General features: G+C 37.7%; 2 protein-coding genes across 7 annotated transcripts in view; one reads left to right on the forward strand and one right to left on the reverse strand.

Moving 5' to 3' along the window:
- The window catches only part of USP9X (ubiquitin specific peptidase 9 X-linked), a 124,461-nt gene extending 111,987 nt beyond the window's left edge, over window positions 1-12,474 (reverse strand). For 2 of the 5 annotated variants that reach the window (XM_088144756.1, XM_088144757.1), the window contains exons 1-3: window positions 11,440-12,474; window positions 8,297-8,355; window positions 4,015-4,106 (exon numbers count right to left, since the gene is read on the reverse strand). The gene's annotated coding sequence lies outside the window, so the exon portion shown is untranslated. Of the gene's footprint in view, window positions 1-4,014; window positions 4,107-8,296; window positions 8,372-11,439 lie in introns of those variants that run through there. The other 3 variants (XM_088144754.1, XM_088144759.1, XM_088144758.1) reach the window with 3 other exon arrangements.
- A 9,021-nt stretch (window positions 12,475-21,495) lies between these two features.
- MED14 (mediator complex subunit 14) overlaps window positions 21,496-22,087 on the forward strand; it is a 71,026-nt gene continuing 70,434 nt past the window's right edge. For both annotated transcript variants that reach the window (XM_088144760.1, XM_088144761.1), the window contains exon 1: window positions 21,496-21,857. In XM_088144760.1, the coding sequence (XP_088000886.1) occupies window positions 21,676-21,857 (182 nt within the window). In that variant the 5' untranslated portion in view covers window positions 21,496-21,675. The remainder of the gene's footprint in view (window positions 21,858-22,087) is intronic.

Below are 22,087 nucleotides of genomic sequence, written 5' to 3' on the forward strand. Positions count from 1 at the left end.
AAATCGTACTAAAAGAATGCACAAAAAGAAGAAGTAAAACAATATTGAAAGAAACTACTTCAGATGTTTAAAGAAAAACGAGGGGAATACAACAATGATGGAACTGACAGAAGCTTCAAAAAGCAGAATGTTTGAAAGGACATTTATTATTGCTTTCTCTTATCCAATAATATAGAAAAAGGAATAAACAGCTAGATATTTTGGGATATTGAATGAAAAGGGTGAACTCAAAATTATGCAAGCGCTGGAATAAAGTATAAATCTGAGATATATAGTTAAAAATTGTATTTGATTCTAAATGTTTTAAGAGATTAGACATTTACATATGGTTGAATATAGTAACATATAGATTTTAAACTAGAGATTTTTTTGTTGAAATATGTAGTGAAGAATCTGGTTAGAACTGTAACCCGGTTAGAACTGTAACTGATATTGTAACTGATACTGGTTAGAACTGTAACTTTTAAGAATTGGAAAAATTAAAAATTACTTATGCAGGAGGAAGTTATTGAAAATTATGAAATGTGCAGAGATGAGTTAAACTGAGATTTGAAATTAGAGTAAGAAGATAAGTAACTTGTTTTTATTAATGATTGGATGAGAAAATATAGTAATGTAATGGATTAGGAAACTTTATAATAGAAATTTGATATTAATTATTATATATATACACATATAATCGATAGATGAAAATGTATTACTAATCCTATTGAAAGTTAAAATTTCTTGTAATAAATGATTTTATAGATTAGCTATGAATGATTAATAATTGTTAATTGATAAGTATACAAGTATATTTTGAATAGATGATATGAGAATTTAAGATTATGAAAGGGGCACCAACGAGTTGGTAACTGGTTGACACACGCTATAAAATGGAAGATGCTCTTTTTTTTATGCCTTTTTATGGTTTTGTTTGTCCATGTATGTTTTGTGTTTGTTGTAAAAATAAAAAAATATTAAAAAAAAAATAGTTGTACAGAGCTTAAGAGCAGGATTCTTACATATAATCTATAGAAGATTATATACAAGAAGAGCTGCACAAAAAAGATCTGGTTGTGCAACTACAGGTAGTCCTTGCTTAATGACTATTTGTCCAGCAACTGTTTGAAGTTATGGTGGCACTGAACGAATGGTAGTTACGCCCAGTCCCCGAATTTATGCCCGTTGCAACGCCCGAGGTCATGTGATCAAAATTCAGGTGCTTGGCAGACCGCTCGCACTTATGACTTCAGGGGCGCTTCAACTCCCCCCACCCGCCTATTTCCACCCATCTCTGCCCTTTCGGCAATCCCGCACTCCGCCGCCTCTGCTGCCCTCTGCTCCCCGCTGGCCCTACCATCCTGGACTCTGTTCACCCTACCAGCCCTGCTGCCCCCGGCTGACCTTCGTCATCTTCTTCCTCCTGCTGCTGCTGAGGCACACCCAGCCTGGCCCTTCACAAGGAAGTTATTGGCTGCACCAGACCTTCTTCCTGAGGCCACGCGCGATTTGGACAAGGTGCAATCATGTGTGGCCCTCTTGCAAGGCTTTGAAGCCTTCCAAACCTTCATGAAAAGGCCACACACGATTTGGACAAGGACACACGCAGTCTTAGGAAGAAGGCCTGGCACAGCCAGCATCTGCCTTGGGAAAGGCTAGGCCGGGCACACCTCCTCAGCAGCTGGAGGAAGAAGATGGCAAAGGTCAGCTAGGGGCGGCAAGGCCAGCGGAGCCCAGAGCAGCATGGCCAGCAGCAGTGGAATGCAGCGTGGCCGAAAGGGCAGAGATGGGGGAGGGGAGATAGGCAGGTGGGAGGGTTGAAGAGGAGGCAGTCCCTTACCTTACCAAGGCTCAGGGCTGGGAGGGACCAAGTCGAGAATGGCTTGGATCAGTGTGGGTCGTCACCTAACAACTGGGTGGGATTCAGTTAACAACAGCAATGGGAGTGCTGGGAGTGCCATTATTATATGATGTGGTCATGTGACATCATGCTTTACAACCACATTGCTAAGCGACGGAAATTCCAGTCCCAATTACCATCATTGACGAAAGACTACCTGTATGAATACACATATTTTACAAGTAAGAATACAGAAACTGGAACAGAATTACCTATTTTGTTATTTGCAAGTTCTTCTCACTGTGAAACTAATGGGAGTCACAAATATTTACCATTCTAAAAAAAAAGTTACCCATAGATTTAAAAAGAATAAGCCAGGACGAAACACTTGTTTTATAATTTTGCTTTCCACTAACTCTACACTAAACAAGCCACAGCTATACTAAGTTATACATACAGTACCAGAAACTGATGACTTTGTGATTAAAAATGGTAGCATCTTTCAGTTGAGCCTAAAGGTGGTGAGAAGAGGCTAATGAACTCCATGTTTGCTGCACATTGTTCTCAAAGCAGAAAATATTTTCCCACTGAGCCTGAACTAAATAAGGTCAGGCTTTTTTTTTAACCCTCACATCCTTATGGACATGAGTCATCAATGTGAATCAAAAACTTCAGCCATCGAAACAGCATACTGTATATTTAATTTGGTTTTGGATCAAAACTTAGAAATACTTCTATGCATACTGCAAGCTTTCTAGATCTAAAAATACAAGCTACAATTTGTATGATTTTAGCAGATATAAACAAAACAAGCTTCTAACAATATTAATGGCAAAACTAATTTTTCTGTATATGTTGTATTAATACTTGGCAGTAAACAAAATGTTCAAGAAAAGTTCATTCCTACATTGATTCAATATTTCAAGATGTAACAGGAACCAATGAAGTATGCAACCAGATGAAATACCCTTTACATATTTTCAATTGCCAAAAGATGAGTTTCACCATATTTGTTAAATGCATTTATAATGGTAACTATAAGGAAATACACTTCTAAAATTATAGGCATAAGACTTGTTTTTCTTGTAATATCCAGATCGACTCACAATTCAGTATACTTTACCTTATGCTTTCAGAACATTTTTGGAAATGCCAGTGTATTTTTGCTTTTACCTGAGAATGTAAGAAAATCAGATCAATAGGCACTGGGCATTTCCTGAACTAAAGTGGCAGAAATATTAACCGTTCAGGTCATTAAATTAATTTATGCTGGCATCCTAAGAAAATATATTGTCATTCAGACTAGATGCATGATTCTCTATGTCTTTCAATTTTTTTTTTTACTTAAACATTCAATTCCTTTGGATTTTTTTAACATTCAAAATTTTTCCAATTTTTTATGCACAAAAAGCAGGAAACTTTGCATAACCAAATGGCATTATTCACAGAATTACAGGCAGCCACCAAAACAATATTTATGGAAGAAAAACCCTTTGAGGAAATAAAATTAAGAACATCTCTATGAGGGGAAGCTCAGAAGGTGCAGAATACTAAACAAATGCACATTTATGTATATATGATGTGTGTGCTGGGAGGCAAACAATTAGATGGAAGAATAACCCAAATATTCTAGACGTTTCTGGTTGGCTAGCTAGCCTTGAACAGAAGCATGTGACAGTATTGTGAAGTGATATTTGTTATGGTTTATTATGAATATAGGTTTTATTTTTGTACCTGCTTAAGCTGAGATCCACCATTAAATTTCCCTTCAGTTACTATATAATTTTTTCATGACTTATGTGAATAAGCCTTAAGCAGTTTGACTTGTTATGTAAAACTAATAGGCTTAGGAAATGCAAGATATTACATCAACCTCAAGATTAACAACATACCAAAGTAGTAGAAGGCTTATTAAATAATCTGAGATTGGCAATGGTCATATAAACAAAAGTTGTCATATGAGTTAAAGCAAACCTAATTTAAATATATGCTGAGTGTCAGAAATCTTACTTAGCTATAATTCTGTTCATAAGCAATATTTTTTCACTATGATAATGAACAATTTCAAGTAACACAGATCTAAATATGATTCAAATGTTTTACAAACTCTATATGTCTTAATAAAGTATAGAATTCAAATCATGGATAAAACTGAAAACAAGTGTCAATCTATACATAAAATATACACTTACCTACTTCTGCTCTTTAGTTTTTAGTGAATGTTATGTCTGAACCACAGAATTGCTTGAACACTTTTTCTAAATACAATTCATACATCAGCTAGCTAGAAAAACAAATAATGTACTATATCAGGATTTAATAGAACAATTTAACATAGGATTATAGTCACTTGCACATGTAAAATAATTTTATAATAATTTTCCTAAGTAACACAGTATCTATTCAACAAGACTATTTAAATACAGATTTAGATAACATATTAATAGAAAACATTTATTCTCCAACTTTTACCTTAGGCAAGATCAAAACTACTGAATGCAAGCACAAGAACAAAGATGGAAGATCACAGAAAACTTGATTAACAATGATTCAACAAACATTTATTTCCAGTTATAACTGATTAGCCGCTTATTCTAGGAAGTCAAGAGCAAAAATAATGAACATGTTTTATTTACTGATTTTAACTGTTCCTCATTTTAATGGGGATAACACACTGGATATATTAAATAAACTTGAATGTAGTAAACATTTTAATTTTAAATTTGAGAAACCACATACTTATTGAGGCAGTATAATGTATCTCACAAGGTTATTCATAAGATTAATATACTGCTCTGAGCTTCTTGGAATTGGATACTAAGAATTTTCCATGTTGGGAAACAGAAGATTGGTTTCCAAAAGACAATTCTGCTCTAGGTCTGTTCTTCAGTATTCAACAGCTGTGTTGTGCCAAATCTGCACTTTCCTGATGCATCTGAAAATGTTTCTGCATTGGCATTCTGGGGGTGAGAGGTAGCAGAAGTGGTCCACCATGGGTGCAAGCAATAAGGGGACTGTTGATGAAGATACAAGGAGGCTAGTGGCAGGTATGGAGTCAGGTCACTGCTGCATGTGTGCAGATCAGCTATTTGGCAGTCAGTGGCAGTGTAGCAGCAACAGAGGAAAAAATGTGTGCCTTCAAGTCAGTTTTGACTCCTGGTGACTCTCCACCACAGTATTCTTGCAGCATTTTTTCAGAAGTGGCTTGTCAGTTCCTTCTTCCTAAGACTAAGAGAAGTAACTGGCTCAAGATTTGTGGTTAAGGCAGGACTAGAACTCATAGGCTTCTAGTTTCTAGTCTTGATATCTTAACCACTACACCAAACTGGTTCTCAACATTGAAGAAGGGGGATGTTTAAAAAAATCTGCTCTGGGTGTCAAATATGTTAGGTATGCCACTGTGTCTCTGACTGTATTATTCTTCCCACAAGACAGACTTGTTGCCTGAGATTTCCTCATTGCACTCTTTCTGAACTCTACATAGCATTGAACCTTGGTCTTTTTTCCCAAAACCAAGGCCCTATGCACTATATATATATATGCACCCGCCCACCAAATATTTTTGTATTTCAATAAAGGGTAATAAGCAAATTCTCCCTTATACTTCTCAGCCATCATTACTACTCTCCCATGTGGAAGAAAAGATACTCCTGATCATTATTTTAAAAATTTAGCTGTCAGCTCACCAGGATGCCAAACAGTAAACACATCTCCCCTTCCTTCTCCATGCACTAGAGAAAAGCTAAAAACACTTCCAATACAGTCAGAACATTATGTTTCAAAAGTTTCAAGAATATAATGGAAAATGGTCCATTTGTTGTCAAGGTTGGTCTCTAACCAAAAATAAATTAACTTTCTCATAACATGTACATAGGATTACTGAGAAAACAAGAGTTGTGGAGTTGGGCCTGACTGCCAGTTTGGAAGATAATGTAGCATTGTGTCAATAAAAAATATGAAGGATCTTTCAGTCTGAACAATTCTCTAAATTAAATGACACGGTCAATTCATAGTAACATTCAAATGGGCAACCAGGACACCAGAATTGTAATCAGGAGAGTAAGAACAAAAATTAATGAATAGCATGGAATACTGGCTAAGGTGTGGAACTATAATCAGAAGACCCCGGTTCAAGTTCACCCTCAGCCATGGAAGCTCAATATACAATACTGAGCCAAACACTCAAAGCCCAATATATTCCACAGAGTTGCTATGGGCAATTTTTTGTAGGAAGGAGAGCTATGTACATCACATTGAGCTCCTGGAAGAAAGAGGGAATATAATATACAGTTTAAAAGTGAATGGGAATTTAACCCCTGGTAATAGGTTTTTGCCTTTTCGTTTTGTTCAAAGGTTTAAAATAACTTATTTTTTAAAAGTTTAAAAAATTATTTTAAAAACCTCTACTAGGACTGAGATGTAGAGCAGTGGTGCAGCATGCATTGGTATCTAGAATATGTTAGCACAAAACAGAAGCATATGCATATGAACCCAAACTGCCTGTAAAGCTATATATTTGAATTGTGCAATGCTATTTTCCAAACAAGCCATTTGAGGAGCAAGAATACTTGGCCCAAAACACTGTTCAAGTTTGTTTTTTTTAAACCATTTAGCATCTCTTGCAGCATAAGAACAAAATCTAGCACCATCTAAATCAGTAGTGCAGAAGTTGTGATTTAGACTAGAACCAGCCATAATTTGTTCATCACCAATCTTTCCAATTGACAATTGGAGCAGACAATTTGTTTAATAGAGTGAGAGTTAAAGCATATACATAGGATCAGTTCATATGATACCTAGACTGTGTTTATGAACACTACATATAATAATGTATAGGCTTGGACTTCTGCAGACCTCTAACAATCCAGTTAACAAGGCATGTAAATGTCAGAAAAAAATTCTGAACACAAACCAATGCCTGCATTATTAAAGTGGATGAAATTAATAATTAAATCTTTCATGAAATTTGACCCAAAACATCTAGAGTACAGACTGAAGCAAGATTTGGATCCACAGAAAAAAACAACAGTAGATTTGAAAGATAAATATAAGATCAATGCTAACACAGGACATTCCCGCTAACTGGCTGTACTGTAACATCGCAACAATCCAAATGCAGTTTGTTCAGTTTTGGCTTAGCGTTTTCTGTGAACCCTGTGATTGTGGTAATATGTACAAAAATAGCCAAATGTACCTTAGAAACAACTTATAAGGCAAACTATAACTTAGTACAATGTGTGAACCTCTCCAAAAAGTAGAACTGCTAGTAAAAAAAGTAAATATCACTTAAGCAGACAATTCTTGGACTGCCAAGATGGGATATAAATCTAATAATAATTTCTCAAGTAGCCACAGCATGAATAAAATAAGATCTCTTAATCTTTCTACCATCACAGGAGATATTTTTAAACATAGGTCATTCCCAGTATTGTTAGCGAATGCATAGAGTGAAGTGAAAACCCAAGTCTGCTGTACTGCAAATAAAATATTGGTTTAAAAAAATCTATTATACCAAAAATAAATCTAGTTCTTGTGGCATACAATTGTTTTTCTTGACTTAAATACATTAACATATTTTAGATTCAGTTTAAATATTTCAGAAGAAAATCCAAAGATTTTTTTTATCAAATATATCTCTATAGATATACAAACAAATCATGTAAGTTGAAGCCAAAGAAGATTCATACCTTTTGTTCCTAAATTATTGCAAGTTATAACATTAGTAAACAGCAAAAGAGACTACATCTCTAGACATATTACAATTCTATAGCAGTTAAGAAAAGTGTTATAGAAGTCAAATGCAGGCAAAGAAAGCCCATGGCAGAAGAGGAGAAAGTAATATTTTGCACTATCCTATGCACATCAATAGCACCACTATTCCCCTTGCACTGATAAAACAATGCAACCAAAATGCAAACATTTATTTCAAAATCTAGATGCAAGCTCCTGTAGAACATAAGACTAGACAATATAAAGCCATTTACTATTATTCTTATAACTATGGATCACAATGTAAAGTACATAATTCCAAAACACAGGTGCAGAGAGAACACCAGATCATAAAGCATAGTTCAACAGTTTTTATCTGCTGCCCTTTGCTGTAAAAGAAATAATATAAAAAGGCAGAATAATCAGCATTACTTAACATGTTATAGAACTGTATAGAACATTTAAGAATATGATTAATATTATTAAAGATAGGAAATTACTTACAAATACAACTCCTGTTCTTCATAATTTCAGATCTCCATGAAGTAGTAGGTAACGACTTAATGAACAGTTACCTGGTACTTCATATAAATTTTGAAATTATGAAGAATTCTTTCCCCAAAGCAATAAAATTTATTCAAGTGCAGAGAGTAGAAAAAGGAAAAGTATTGCTGGTTCAATGTTGTTCCCTTACCAAAAGAGCTGTTTAACTCAAACAGCGTATATTGTGCACCCAAAGTTAATATATGTCATTAAAGAACTTACTTCCAGCTAGTGGTGTTTTGGATCCACGTCTCAATTAGGCTGAGTCCCACTGGTCTCAACTAGAGAAATGGTAATTGTAAAAACTGAATACACATACACAACTGCAATAATAGAACAAAACAGATACATATGAAAAATCAAATTGATGTACAGCAAATATATGAGACATGCTTTTTTATAAAGACACAAACATTTTAGAAAATACTAAGGCTACATGGACTCCAGAGTTTCATATCTGAACATGTCATATGAACTAGTCATATGAATTTGACAAGCACTTCAAAGACACAAATACAAATGAGAACAAAACATTCTTTACTGAAGTTGTACACTTGAAAATCATATATAAAAAGAAATAATTTTATGAAGGCACTTCAAACACAGTTGATTATTTCAAGAACAGATTTTAAAGTATCACTGTACAATATCTTTCCTATTACCAGTTAAGTGCTTTTAATTTCTGAAATAATTTTAGCTCAATTTAGTGAGTAGAACCATTACTTTTTCAAAACAATTCTAAAATCTGCTACATTTTAAACTTTAAATGCTAGTTCCCAGCTCTCGCACAAAAGAACAATTACTATATTCTTAACTATAAATACCATGATAACCACCTGACAATTTATTTCCCCAATTATGTTTAGAATAATGGCCTTGTTTCAAATCTCTGGTATTTGAAATGAACATGTAAGGTTACATATTTACCTAAAAGAAACATGACCCTGAATTTAAGATATCCCTTCTCCCCAAAGATTAGACCTCTCCATTTTTGTGTGTGTTCATAAGGTGAATCTAAGATGATCCTCCTATTTTAAAGGTAAATTAGTTTTAGAAAAAATAACTTACTTTCAGTTCAATACAGCGTAAGATCCTCTTTATTTTTCCCCCCCTAGTATCTGTATTTCATCCTTTCTTTTCACACTAGTTAAGTATTATTGTAAAGTAATTGTTTTTGTAAATGTCTTAAGAAACTTATTTTAACTTTACTGGATCTTTTAAAAAGTAGCATAGCTTCTTCATTAGGAAATATTCAAATACACTGAATTTGAGCAGGCTGAAAGTGAACTAATGACGAAGAGTCATTTGGAGAAGTTTTGTGTGTTTGCTTTATGACCTATATTTATGAGAGGCATGGGGGAGGAAATCCCCCTAGTACAGTCTTGCTTTCACAGCCCATCCTATACAATACTTATAAGCAGCTGCCATTGATTTCAATGGGATATACTTCTAAGCAAGTACACATTGCATTTTAACTTGGAAAAACACTAATTTTAGATCAATGTAGTTTCCATGTTTAAATAAAATATTTGCTAGTAATTTTTATAAATATTTGAATAAATAGGATGGCAACTTATTCCAACCTTTATTAGTATATTAATAACTGTATTACAAACAATTCATAAATTTCAGTGGTATGCCATTCTTAGCTCCAGATATGATTGAAATATTTTAATATAAGGATGACTGCGCCTGTCCAATTTCCAAATTAATGTCCTTTCAATTACCTAAAAAAAATCAAAGCCAACACAACATACCTCAACAACTTAAGAAATTACTAAAGCTGTCACAACCCATTTCCAAATTATTCATTTGCTGAAATGGAACAGGCTTTAATATCCCTGCAACACTTAATAGTTCTGATGAATTCAGTTAAAGGCCTTTCTGCCAAAAGATTCTTTCTAGTAACAAAACTCAGTATAATACAAATGGGAAAACAAAAAATCAATTAATGCATATATGCAAGTACACACTGCAGTACAACTAGTTATATCTACAAAAAAACTGGACATAAAATGTAACTAGGCCATGGTTGACTGGGTACTGTACTAAATAATGGAAACCACACCCCCTGATTTCACATTTATATCAATACATAAGTCCATCCAAACTGTCTGTACTAGAATTATAGCTTAAAATAAGTTGTGCAAAATTAGGATATTGACAGAACAGCCCAGCACTGGGAAGATTTTAAAGTAGCTTGAAAAACTTAATACAAAAATAATTTACCATTATTATATTCTATCCATACGCATATTTATTAGAAGTTCACTGAGTTTCATTAGGCTTGAGTTAGCAGTCCTCACCTAATTACAGCTATATCTTTTTCTATTCATATTTAATATCTAGTCTGGACTGTGTAGCAAACTTAATATTGGTTTGTTACAGCCACAAGCAGGCTGTATAAAAATCAATGGGAGTTCTTCCACCAGTTTTTTAAAACATAAAATTCCACCTTAAAAATGTTCAAGTATCTTACTGTGTGCTCACGAAAGACTACCAATTAGTCTTAAAGATACCTATGAGACTGTGAACTTCTCAGTTTAGCCTCTTACAGTCTTTTATATATAGATTTATCAGTCTCATATATATAATTAACCAGGCAAAATTATTTATTATGTAGATTCTACCCAATATAAAGTTATAAAACGCCAAATATATTAAAAGAAGCAAACTACGCTCAATTTAAACCTAACGGAGAACAGATACTGATATCTGAAGGTATATCCTATAATATCACAGCTTTACTGGAAACGTAGAGTGCAGCCATGACACAGCCCACCTGCACCCATGACAATAATGTTTACAACGAAGACGAAACCGCTGGGCCACAACATCTGAGACCGGATTTAGAAAGAAAAGAGCTTGTGCAGAGCCTTATTTCCTGGCGTGGACTAGGCCCACACGATTCCAATCACTCCACCTCAATAATGGCGTTTGCTATGAAGTGGAACGAGAATCAAAAGGAACTAAACGCCGGGAAGGTCTGCCGGGTACTCCTTTTACTCTCTTCTCCGCCAGTTTTCCTCGCTATTTAAGGAGGGGTCAGGCCAGCAGCCGGCCAGCTCTGCAGGTTGTCTCCCCTCCCTCCCCGGGACTGCGGATATGGGGTGTGCGCGCCCCATTCTCCTGCAAGGCCCAGTTCAGGCCGGGCAAAGAATGAGGACTGAGTCGTCAGCCATTTTCCCTTCATACTCCACGACACTGACACACGCACGAACAGACATTACTCACTCCAAGATACGCTAACTCACGCACGAACAGAGACACAGCAAAGGGCTCCCCCTCCGGACTTTACCCCCTTGCTTTCCCACAGAATGACCCTTCTTTCCCCGACGGACCAGCCCCCTTCCCGACTCGCTTACCCCCACACAGTGTCGCCTTTTCCTGCTGCTACTCTTGGTTCTAATGCCGAGGCCCGCTCTGCTCCCAGGCGCCGCTGCCGCTGGCGATGCAGGGAGGAGGAGGCTGCGGCGGGTGTGGCCGAAGAGTTTCTCATCCCAGGCGGCACAAGCCGCCGCCGCCGCAGCAACCAACGGGGCTGCGCCTCATCCCAAGGAAAAGACGAGTGGCGGTGGCTGCTAGAGAAGCCGGCTTTCCTACGCCGGGTTTTGCAGGAAGGTGTCCCGCGTCGCTTTCCCGACCGAGCCTCCTTTCCGGGGGAACCTTTTCTTGTATTTTCCTTTCTTTTCTTCTTTTTAGTTTTGCGTCACCAGCTTTTCGGCGACCGCCCCACTGCTGGTGTGTTGCAGGGCCCGGGCGGGCTGACGCTCTCTCTCGTCCTGTGGTTCCTGTTAAGCTGAGCTAGGCCTGCGGGCTATACCACCTCATCCGGGGAAATCGGATACCTTCAATCCCTGGAGAAGGGGATGGGAATAGGAGATAGGAAGGGGGCCTGGACTGGCAAGGCCAGCAGCGAGAAACCAACGAGGCTACCTCTAGAAGAGGGGGGGAAACCCGCGCTGCGCCTAGGAGCAAAATCGCGACGGAGGTGGCGGCGGCAGCAGCAGCAGCAGAGACGGAGCGTCTGAGTCCCGGGCAATATGGCGGCTCTAGGAGGGCTCGGCTCACAGCATATGCAGCGCAGACTCCGACTCAACGCAGCGGCGCCGGCCCCGCCACCCAAACAGCGTTCGCGGCGGCCAACGTGACCCCCTCCCTTTCCTGAGTGTCAGTCAGTCAGTCACTCCCACAGCCCCCTTCCGTGTCCCGAGACAGTGCAGGGAGCAGCAGCCGCTCACGCCTTGCTTTATGTGGGGCTAGGGTCGCCGCCGTACTGTGGTAGGGTCTGCTTGGTGTGCCGTGTGTAGAGGGCGGGGGAGGGGCCAAGGCCTGACAGCGTTGCTGGCTGGGCTGGACGGCGACGGCGGCCGAGCGGGGCCCGAGTTAACGAGGCCGGGCCGCGATCACTGAGGCGGGTGGCTGCCCAGCCGTTTCGTTTCGGTTGAGCTCCGTTTCGGCTCCATTGTGACCCGCGGTGAGAAGAGCCCGGATAATGACGTCACCTTTCGTGTTCGGGAGGGGAGGGGCGGAATTGATCCTCCCCTTCCTTTCCCCTCCGTCCCAGGGGCCAGCCAAAGGCTGACGCGTGGGTGGGGCGGGAACGAGGGCTCGGCTGCCAAGCTGATGGGGAGAAAGGCAGATGGCATTTGCTTCCCGGACTTCGCATTGGAAAAGCTGTGCAGAAAGGCCTTAGCCTATTTCCCTTTGAAGCTTCAGCTCATTGTGTTAGTTTGAGAGGCAGACGTTGTGCATTGTTATTGTCATCAGAGGAAATTAGTCTGTACTCATGTCTGGTCTGGGTAAAAATCCTGGAAACGGTATTGAAGACAACTGAACAAATGCTACAAAAATGAGAAGAGTTGGTGTCTTTCTCTAGGACTTTGGAAGACTGAGAAGACATCTCGCTCTTTATTTGCTATTGTAGTGGGAAAACTAGACATCTGGTTCAACCTGGCATAATGCAGAAGTATTACCACCCTGCTACTGAGTATTCTTTGTCTATCTAATATATGTCTATATGATCGTTAGGAGTCAATCAATCACTTTGTACCTAGCATGATTTATTACATAGATTTGAAATTTCAAGACAAAATCTGCTATACATTGGCTATGATCAGTCAAAACATTTAAGCTATCAACCATGGTTTGTAAACCATTATGGCCAAGCCAAAACCAGACAATCATGTTAGCTTATACTGTGGTTGGTTTGTTTTGATTTGGCATATTCCAAGAACACAACTGTTAATGTATGATTCAAAAGGTTGTATAAACAACCATATTGATTCTCTTCTGTGCTAACATTAGAATGACTGGTTTCAGCTTATATCAAATACCTTCCATCATTTTTCTCACCCGTTTCATATTACTATAGTTTCATTTGTTGGCTTCCTGAAATAAAAGACCTGGCAGAAGCAGGGTAACTTAGCAGGCATATACAAACCCACTGCTTATAGACAATAATTTCACCCCAGTTTTAATTCAAAACTATGAGGGAAAAATCATAATTAAAAATCATAAGAACTTGCTCTTTTCCAATATTCTATGATTATTATTGAAAGTACTCTCTCCAGTGGCAATACTATGTCAAAAACTAAGCAGGATCAGGTGTGGGCTGGACCCAGTTCTTGAACGAGAGATTGCCAAGGAATACAAATTGTTGGCTAGCCTGGGAATTTGCAAAAACATCTCACAGGAAAGCAGACACAAATTATTTCTATGCTGCTATAATGGAAACTGAATGGACATGTCCATGAAGTCTCCAGGAGCTAAAGCCAGTTAGGCACCTATTAGACAAATGTACATCAAGAAAAACTGAGACAGTATTTTTTTTTCTTTTGATGAGGCTTAGAATTACATTCTCACCAGTACTCACTGGAAAATAATTCTTCACTACAGTACTATGCATATCTTAAATTATTTCTTGCAGATCCTTTAGCGTTATCAAATACTTCTTTCCTTATCCTGAAAGCCTAAGTTCATTTTAGATTTTAAAAAATGTTTGCTAATGCTTCCTTCAAAATATTTAAAATAATCAGACAATTCTTTTTTTTAAGACTTCTGCAACCTATTTAAAAATAGAATAAAGTTTTACTTTGTCTGAATTAAGTGGAAAAATACATAATTACATGCAACATAAAACAGTATGCAATGTGGCTTGGATACCTGGAAATCTAGTTTGCATTCTTGCAGAGTCTAAAACATTTCTATAAGTCTAGAAAGATGCAAAATCAAACTAATGCTAATTTTTTTCAGATGAAATGTAGATTCTGTATCTAAGTACTGTATATGTAAAAAAAGATATTTTGCATTCGTGAACATTCCATATAGTGTCTTCAAAATTTATTTACTCTATTTTATTTAGATGTTTTACAAAAATTGGATACATTTTAAAATGAAGAGTGCTAGTATATAGCAAATTACTTAACAGTGGAAGTACTGTGACTCCATTTCCTATGTAAATGCCTTCAAAAATTCAATGTTTGCATTTTTTTTCTTAGGAAAATTTAGAACATTAATTATCTTTAAATATGAAATATATTTAACTTCTTATTTATATCCATCTATATAATAAGAATGAAATAAGAACTCTGCTAGATCAGACTAAAGTCCTATTTAATCCAGGAACTTATTTTCAAGATATCTAACCAGAGATAAGAGCACACTCATTGCTGCATTCCCCATTAATTGGTATGAAAGGGAATACTGCCTCTGATTCTAATCATTGTCGTGATTAGAACCATCAAACCTGTGAAAGGGAATGCCCCAAATAAAACCAAAATCTTTATTTCAGTCATTGACCAGCATAGCATTACACAAAATGCTCTGTTTTAACTACTGTATACAATGTGTGAAAAAGTATTTTGTATATCTCTGATCATTTAATTGGATCCAAAATCTAGAATTACGACAGAGGAAATAACTTTCCCCTTTATAGTTTATCCGAACTGTGCCTATTTCCTAACTGTTCTTAACTTTTGTTAAGAACAAAAGTTCTTAACTTTTATCGTAACCCTCTCCATTCACCCTTTTTCCAAATGAAAGTGTCTCAAATGTCCATTTCAACTTGTTTTGAAACAATTATCTTTTTCCTTTTCCTAGCATATAAACTGACTGCAAAGCAAGAAACAGTCTCATACTATTTATCCATTTAATTTTTTTTTCATACTTCAAACATTCATGATTTGCAAAAGTACCCAGAACAGTTTGAAATTGGAGTTTGTTTATTTATGAGCTGTACTTCATCTTTCTATGTGTTTGATAATCCAGGCAGCTAACAGTAGTAACAATAATACAAAATGTAGACCAAACAATATAATCGAAATACAAATAAATATCAAATATTAAAATTAATTAATTAAAGGCTCAATGAAAGAAATGCTAGGCATTGCAGTATCACCAGCCACAGGTCTCTTTAGACATAATGGAGGCAGAGAAGTAGGACCTCTTCACTGCCTCCAGTATCTTGGAATAGGATGGGCCTGAAAAGAAGCCCCATTCCATGTTTAAACTGAATCATCATGAGAAGTCATTCATCTGTACTCTCTTCTCATACAATGTCATTGTTCTCAAGAGAACTTAGTAGAGGGAAAAGAGCACTTTCAAATAATATTGTGAATTCTGCAGCACATCTCAATATTCCACAGATTGGCCAGGGCTTCAATAGTATCAAAAGACAGGAATTTCAAGCATATTCAGAAAACTGACTGAATCCATAGGGTGTCTGGGTCAGACCATTTTAGCTGATCCTCTATCTGTGTAACCACTAATCTAAAACTTTCTAGAGAATGATCTCTCAATGAAAGCAGAGTTTGTCCATTTTCTGATCCCCAGCTTCACCCAAACAGAATACTGAATTCACTACGTGGCCTGCTACATGAATGAGACCAGATATCACTTGTACAGGTTGTCATAGCAAATATGAAATCTTCAGACATTCCTGATTAGGCAACCTCAGCATGAACGTGAAATCCCCAGGACAAGAAATCTTGAGTAACGCAGTGACATGCAATAGATTGCCCCAGCTACCTCAGGAAGAGAGACTGTACTCTGTACAGGGAAGGTAGTATACTAATGAAACCTCCCATACACTCCTAGCCCTGAAATGTAGCAAATAGTGAAAATTAGCAAGATAATTAGATGGAATTTCTGGTCAATAAGATAGATGCTAGCTAAATTTTATCTTAATTTTTCTAAGAAGTATAAAACCATTAATGAAAGGTGAGCTCCAAGTACATGTACGTATTGTTCTGCTGCATGTTTATTGTTGATCAATAATTTTATTATACTATAGAAAAATATGATGGTAACAGATTAATTTAAACTATTTTATGATTCCTGTCTGTTGAACAATAGCTAGGATAGCAGGGGAAAAATTAATTAATCCTTTACATATACAAATTTATACTGCTCTTTGAATATAAATTTATAAATGAAGATGGCATACTATAACATAATAAAATTTTCTCTTGGATCCATTTCGTTTAACCAGCTTATACTTGCAGTACATGCCCTCTGCTCATCTAAACATGAAGTGTTCTTTGGGATGAACTCAGGTCCGGGTGATTTTATGGACATGTTCATGTGGGGTTTTTTGGCAGTAATGGAGAAGTAGCTTGCCATTGCTCTTTTCTACAATGTTTGTTGACTTCCCAGTCTAGACTACAAGCATAGGTTTTCTTGATGATTACCCATCCAAGTACTAACCAGGTGTAATTATATTTATACGTGCAAAATTGGCCAAGGCCTTGCCAGCCTCACTGTGCTTTGTACTCCCCTTGATCCAACTGGCCAATAGGCAGAGCACAAATGGCAGCCAGCAGACATAGTCACATGCCCTCATCCTTCCCTCATCACATTTGCTTTCTGCAACAAGAAAAAGAAAACAAAAACCAGCCACTGTGTGAAAGACCAGCAAAGTGGTCCCTCAAAACAACCAGAAAGATGGGAACTGCTGCTTGACTTCAGGAAGGAAGAGGAACTCTAAGGAACAGGGAGATGGATTTGGTGGGAATTCATGTGCTCTGTAGATCCAGAGGAAACACCGCAAAACTGTTGGAATTTAACTGGCCTTTTCTAGGGCCTGCAATAAAATCAACATATCTAGAGCTGTATCCCTGAATTGCTGCTTGTAAGATTTATAGTGGTAGTATCAGTGGGGAACAGCCTTTCCCGACAAAACACTACTTTGCTATGTTCGTTTTCAGATCCACATTCGTTGCTACATCATACAATCTATCTGTAAAGGTTTTCTCTGATTGATCCTGCAACTAAAAGGCTTGTAGGCAGTAATTCAAGGGCACAGCTTTTTGATAAGTTAGGTTTATTGCAAAGACTAGAAAAGCAGTTAATGAAGAAATCTGGCAACTGCAGAGTGCAAGATGCAACCTAATCTCTCAGAATTTATCTTCAAAATTTACACTTCTTTCTTCAGCATAATGGGCTGAGAGTATATGATGTTTAGGTTGATGCAATGATTGACACCAGTGTATTATCAATCAAACTGGTCTGGTCTCAGGCTCTTTGCTTCTGACATAGGCTGATCTAATCCTCACACTGTATGACATTTGCAGATATCTTCCCTCTAGCAATAATCAACCAATAAGACAGCATCATATGCATATAAGTTATATGCACATTCTTGACTCCAGCCTACATACCTTTAATGTCACCAGAAGCATTTCTTGCATTATTTCTTATATTCATAAATTCATGAAATAAGGAACATCACATAATCTTATCTTACTGATGTTGAACCATTTGCTAAGCATTCCATTCATACTCATGCATACTTTGCTTCCATCTTATATCATTTTTATTGCATTCAACAACCAACTTTCAACTTCATATTAATGCAAAATTTCCATAATCCAAGTCTATTCACCATCAGACACATTCTCTAAATCAGCAAACATGCAATAAACATTCTCACGTGCATTTCTTAGTGATCTGCTAAAGAACAAAAATCTGGTCTGCACATCTCCTTCTTGACATAAAGCCACACTGCCCTTCCCAAATTGTGTCCTTGACACCTGTCATAATCAGAATTCTGTCAAACATGTTCACATATATACTTATCATATACTTAATCCCCCTTAGTTTTGTATTCATTCTTGCTAGCTTTCTTTTGTATGGGAGATCAATGATTGTACTTATTAATGGGTTTTATTTACCACTGCAATCCAAAAAGATTCTAGGTGATATAAAGAAACAATAATAAAAACCACTACAACAGTACAATATTAATAACAATCATGCAAGTTAATAACTAAATCCATTCTGGTGCCAGTGATTCCACATGGCATTTTTCCAGTTGTGAGGCACACATCTTCACACAGACATTAAGCTGCATAGCAAGCCACGTACATATTTTAACATTGTTCTAGTTACATTATTTACAGCTGCAGTCTTACCATTTTTCAGTATTCTCACAGAATGTATTACTTCTTTTTCATAATTTTTCTTGCATATTACAATTTACAGCTTTCAGTTCCATTCTTCAATATATCTCTGTCACTCCCATGCAAATGTCTAAAATATCCTTCCAGCTTGCATTTCATCCCAAATAATTTAATGACTTTTATTTTTAATTCTATTCACTCTGCTAGTGGCTCCTTTTTTAGCCCTTTTTACTATTCCCACTTCCAAAACAATGTTCATTTCAGTCAAAAGCATTCTGCATTTTCTCTGCCTCTCTCACTCTTAACTGTTTCCTACTCTCTTTAACTACATTCTTTGCAACTATATTTTTCTCTCTATACACATTAAACAATAGCTTCCTCTCATCCTAATTTTTTGCAGTAATATTCTCAGCTATGCATTTTTTTCTCCACAGTGTAATGGAATTCTCTGTGCCTGGGAACAGGAATGATAGTTTGCAAAATATTTCAGGGTCGGAACTTTTGTATGTTCCTTATCAGGCAAATGAGTACCAGCATCTTCTCCGTGTCAAGAGACAGGTACAAACTGGGTCAGGGGGACCAAAAAGGCCCCACCTTCACAGCTTATTGATAATTGGGTGCTAAAATACACATACCCAGTTTCCAAGATTCTGCAATCTAACCTCTTTTCCTTTTAATCAATCTGATTAATGGGACAGTGAGAATTTAGCTTTCTTCATTGTGAGCAGCTTAACAGCTTGACATATGCCCTCTTTCACTTCTTTATTATACCACCATGCATCTTTTTTATACTTCCTATTAGTGTAAGTCCACACTGTTCTATGGTACTCTCTAACATTGTCATGGCTGTGATTAATTGAGACTTTAACATAAAGCCTCATGAAGTTCATCTGCATATCCTGGTAACCATGGTGCAAAGCTGCCCTCTAACCATTTTTAGAGGACACCTAAAGTTGATTTTGGTCTCAGTGCATATCCAGCTCATGGTCGAGGCAGCTCAGAACTGTAATTAGCTATTCCAGTTTTAAAGCAGAGTTTTCGCTCTCCTTCTTATAGAAGTTGTGCCATATAAATGATCTGTGATGCATCACTGCTGATGCTGATGCTGATGCTGAAACAAACACCCAGAGACTGGAATCTGCCCTGCTGTCATTAGCTACTTAGATTGTGGTTGACGTGTCCTTTCCCACCCAGTTATTAGGTACTGCCCTTCATATGTTCTTTCAGATTCTTCTGCCTGCATAATGCCTGACCCAAAATCCCAAGTCGCAAAAGGTCCACTATGAATTTTGCTTGACCTCTGCAAGGTTTAGTAACAGGCAGTTTGCCCATTACTGGTACCTCTCACCAATGTCCTCCTCTTGCTCCTGGGATTACCAATATCTTGGACTCTTTCTCTTCTCCTTGTTGTCATCAACTAAGCCACTGTGGTGATAGGTGTCCTTCCATCAGGCTTAGCAAGCAATGGGCAGTTGTTTGTTCTTTCTGCAGCAAACAGCAAAGTAGCAAGATAAGGACAGGGAGGCAGCATGATGCTAGCTGGCAGTTTTTTTTTTTTTTTTTGCACTTCTTCATGTTGTTTATGGGAAGGAAGTGTTGGCTGGCTCAAACTTGAGTTCTTAAAATGGCTATGTGGAACAACTAGGCTATTCTGACTCTGTTTTTGTGGCTGAGGACAGTGAAGATCGTATGGGTGTTCATGTTTTTCTTTTTATATTATATGTTCTTTCAAAATTGTTACCTGCTCAGAGTCCTTTTGGAGTCAGGCAGCCTTGAAATCAATTAATCAAACAAACAAACAAACAAGAATGAGTGAAAAATAAATAAGAATTAGTGAAAAAGCTGCCAGTCTGGAAGTGCCCCAGGTCTTCCATACAGTACTAGCTAGGATCAAGCCAAGGAAGCCAATCTACTTGTGATTCACTTAGTATGCTGCATGAAGCAGGCCATGATAGCTTGTTTTACAAAACCATAGCGTGATGAGATGTGTAAACTTAGTCAATAACTTATAGGTTGTTACTACTTAAAGGCTAATTGCTGTGGAGAATAATTATAGGAAGGAGCATTATGAACATCATCTTCAGTCCAAGAGGAAAGGTGGGGTATAAAATTAATCAATTAAATGATCACATAATTCAGTTAAAGACATAAACAAGTCTAAAAAGAAACAAGTTTAATTAGACTGAGTTTGCTGTAAATGGAATGAAAGAGAAATTTCTGCATCTGGCATCCAGAAATTATTTTTGCTTAAGGCTACCACATCTGGCTAGCAGACATTGAGATGACCACTATCACAGCAACTGGTTAGAATTTTCTGTATCTCTTTGCTGTTATCTATTGGTCCACCAGATTTGCAGTCCAGATTTAGCAGCCTCAAGCAAGATTAATTTCCGAAAGATTTTAGCCTAACTTTATTTAAACTGAGGCTACATTATCAAAATAAGTAAGCCCTAGCACACCCTATTTCTTACAGTAATTTAGATTGGTATTGACACAATAGATTCTCCTAATGTTTAATAATTTAGTAAAACCACCTATCGGCTTGCAAAATTCCAGACGACCACCAGCTGGCAGCAAAGAGACACAGAGTACTTTAGTTCTTTGCTGCTGTCTAATGAACGTCCGGATTTTGCAGCTCATATCTGGTAACCCTACGTATGGATGTCTTCATGAAGTCTGGAATCGAATTCGACTCGAGGGAGTCTTTAAGGCTTATATAATGCAAGGAAGTTAAAATTGTATTATGACATCTACTTCGGTCCTATGATAATACAACATAACGGTGAATGAGCATTATCCTGCTTTCATCGCTACCTTAAAGTGGATTTGTTCTTGAATTTTAGTTGCTCCCTCTTCTTCCCCTGAATATTAAAAAAACAAAGATTTTGAACCCGGAAGCTTGGAACTGTTCCTGAGACTACCAAAAAAAAAGGGAAACGATCTATAATCCATGTACAGTCTCAGACGGGATTTATTTCCTGTCCGTCACTTTCTCCGGATCACTTCCGGTGCAGTGTCCAAACCCGCCCCCTCCAGCAATGGCGGTGTCACTGTCGGCAACGATGGCGCTTGCTGGGCGACGAAGTGCGTTGTGAGCACTTCTCTACGTTTGAAGCTTCGCCAGTGGGTGCCTATCGCTGGGGTGCAAAAAGGCTTTAGCAGCGCGTTGGGGATTGGTTGGTTTCTTCCTGTTTTGCAACGATGGCGCCGGTGCAACTGGAGAGCCATCAGCTGGTCCCAGTGAGTGGTGGGCCCGCTTCGGCTCCGGCCCCACCGCCCCCAGGGACGGCGACCGCGGCAACTAGTCCTGGCTACCGACTTAGCACGCTCATCGATTTTCTTTTGCACCGAACGTACGCGGAGCTCACTGTCCTCGCCGACCTGTGAGTCCTGTATCCCAGCTTCAGTTCTTCCACATACTTTCCGTCTAGCAATAGTTCATTCTCCGGCATTGCTTGGGAAAATCCTTGCTGCTTAGACACTTATTTTTTCTTTGGGATCTATGTTCAGTTAAAGTTAGGGACAAAAGAGCAGGAAGTAGTGGTGTGTAAGCCTTTGGGTCTGGTAACAAAACTGATGTTTGCAATAAAAAGAAATAAAGTGAGTTTTGCTG

This window comes from Python bivittatus, unplaced genomic scaffold (assembly GCF_059951505.1).
Source record: "Python bivittatus isolate LINGU-HERP-01145 unplaced genomic scaffold, Pbiv_v1 ctg000350_np1212, whole genome shotgun sequence".
Lineage (NCBI taxonomy): Eukaryota > Metazoa > Chordata > Lepidosauria > Squamata > Pythonidae > Python > Python bivittatus.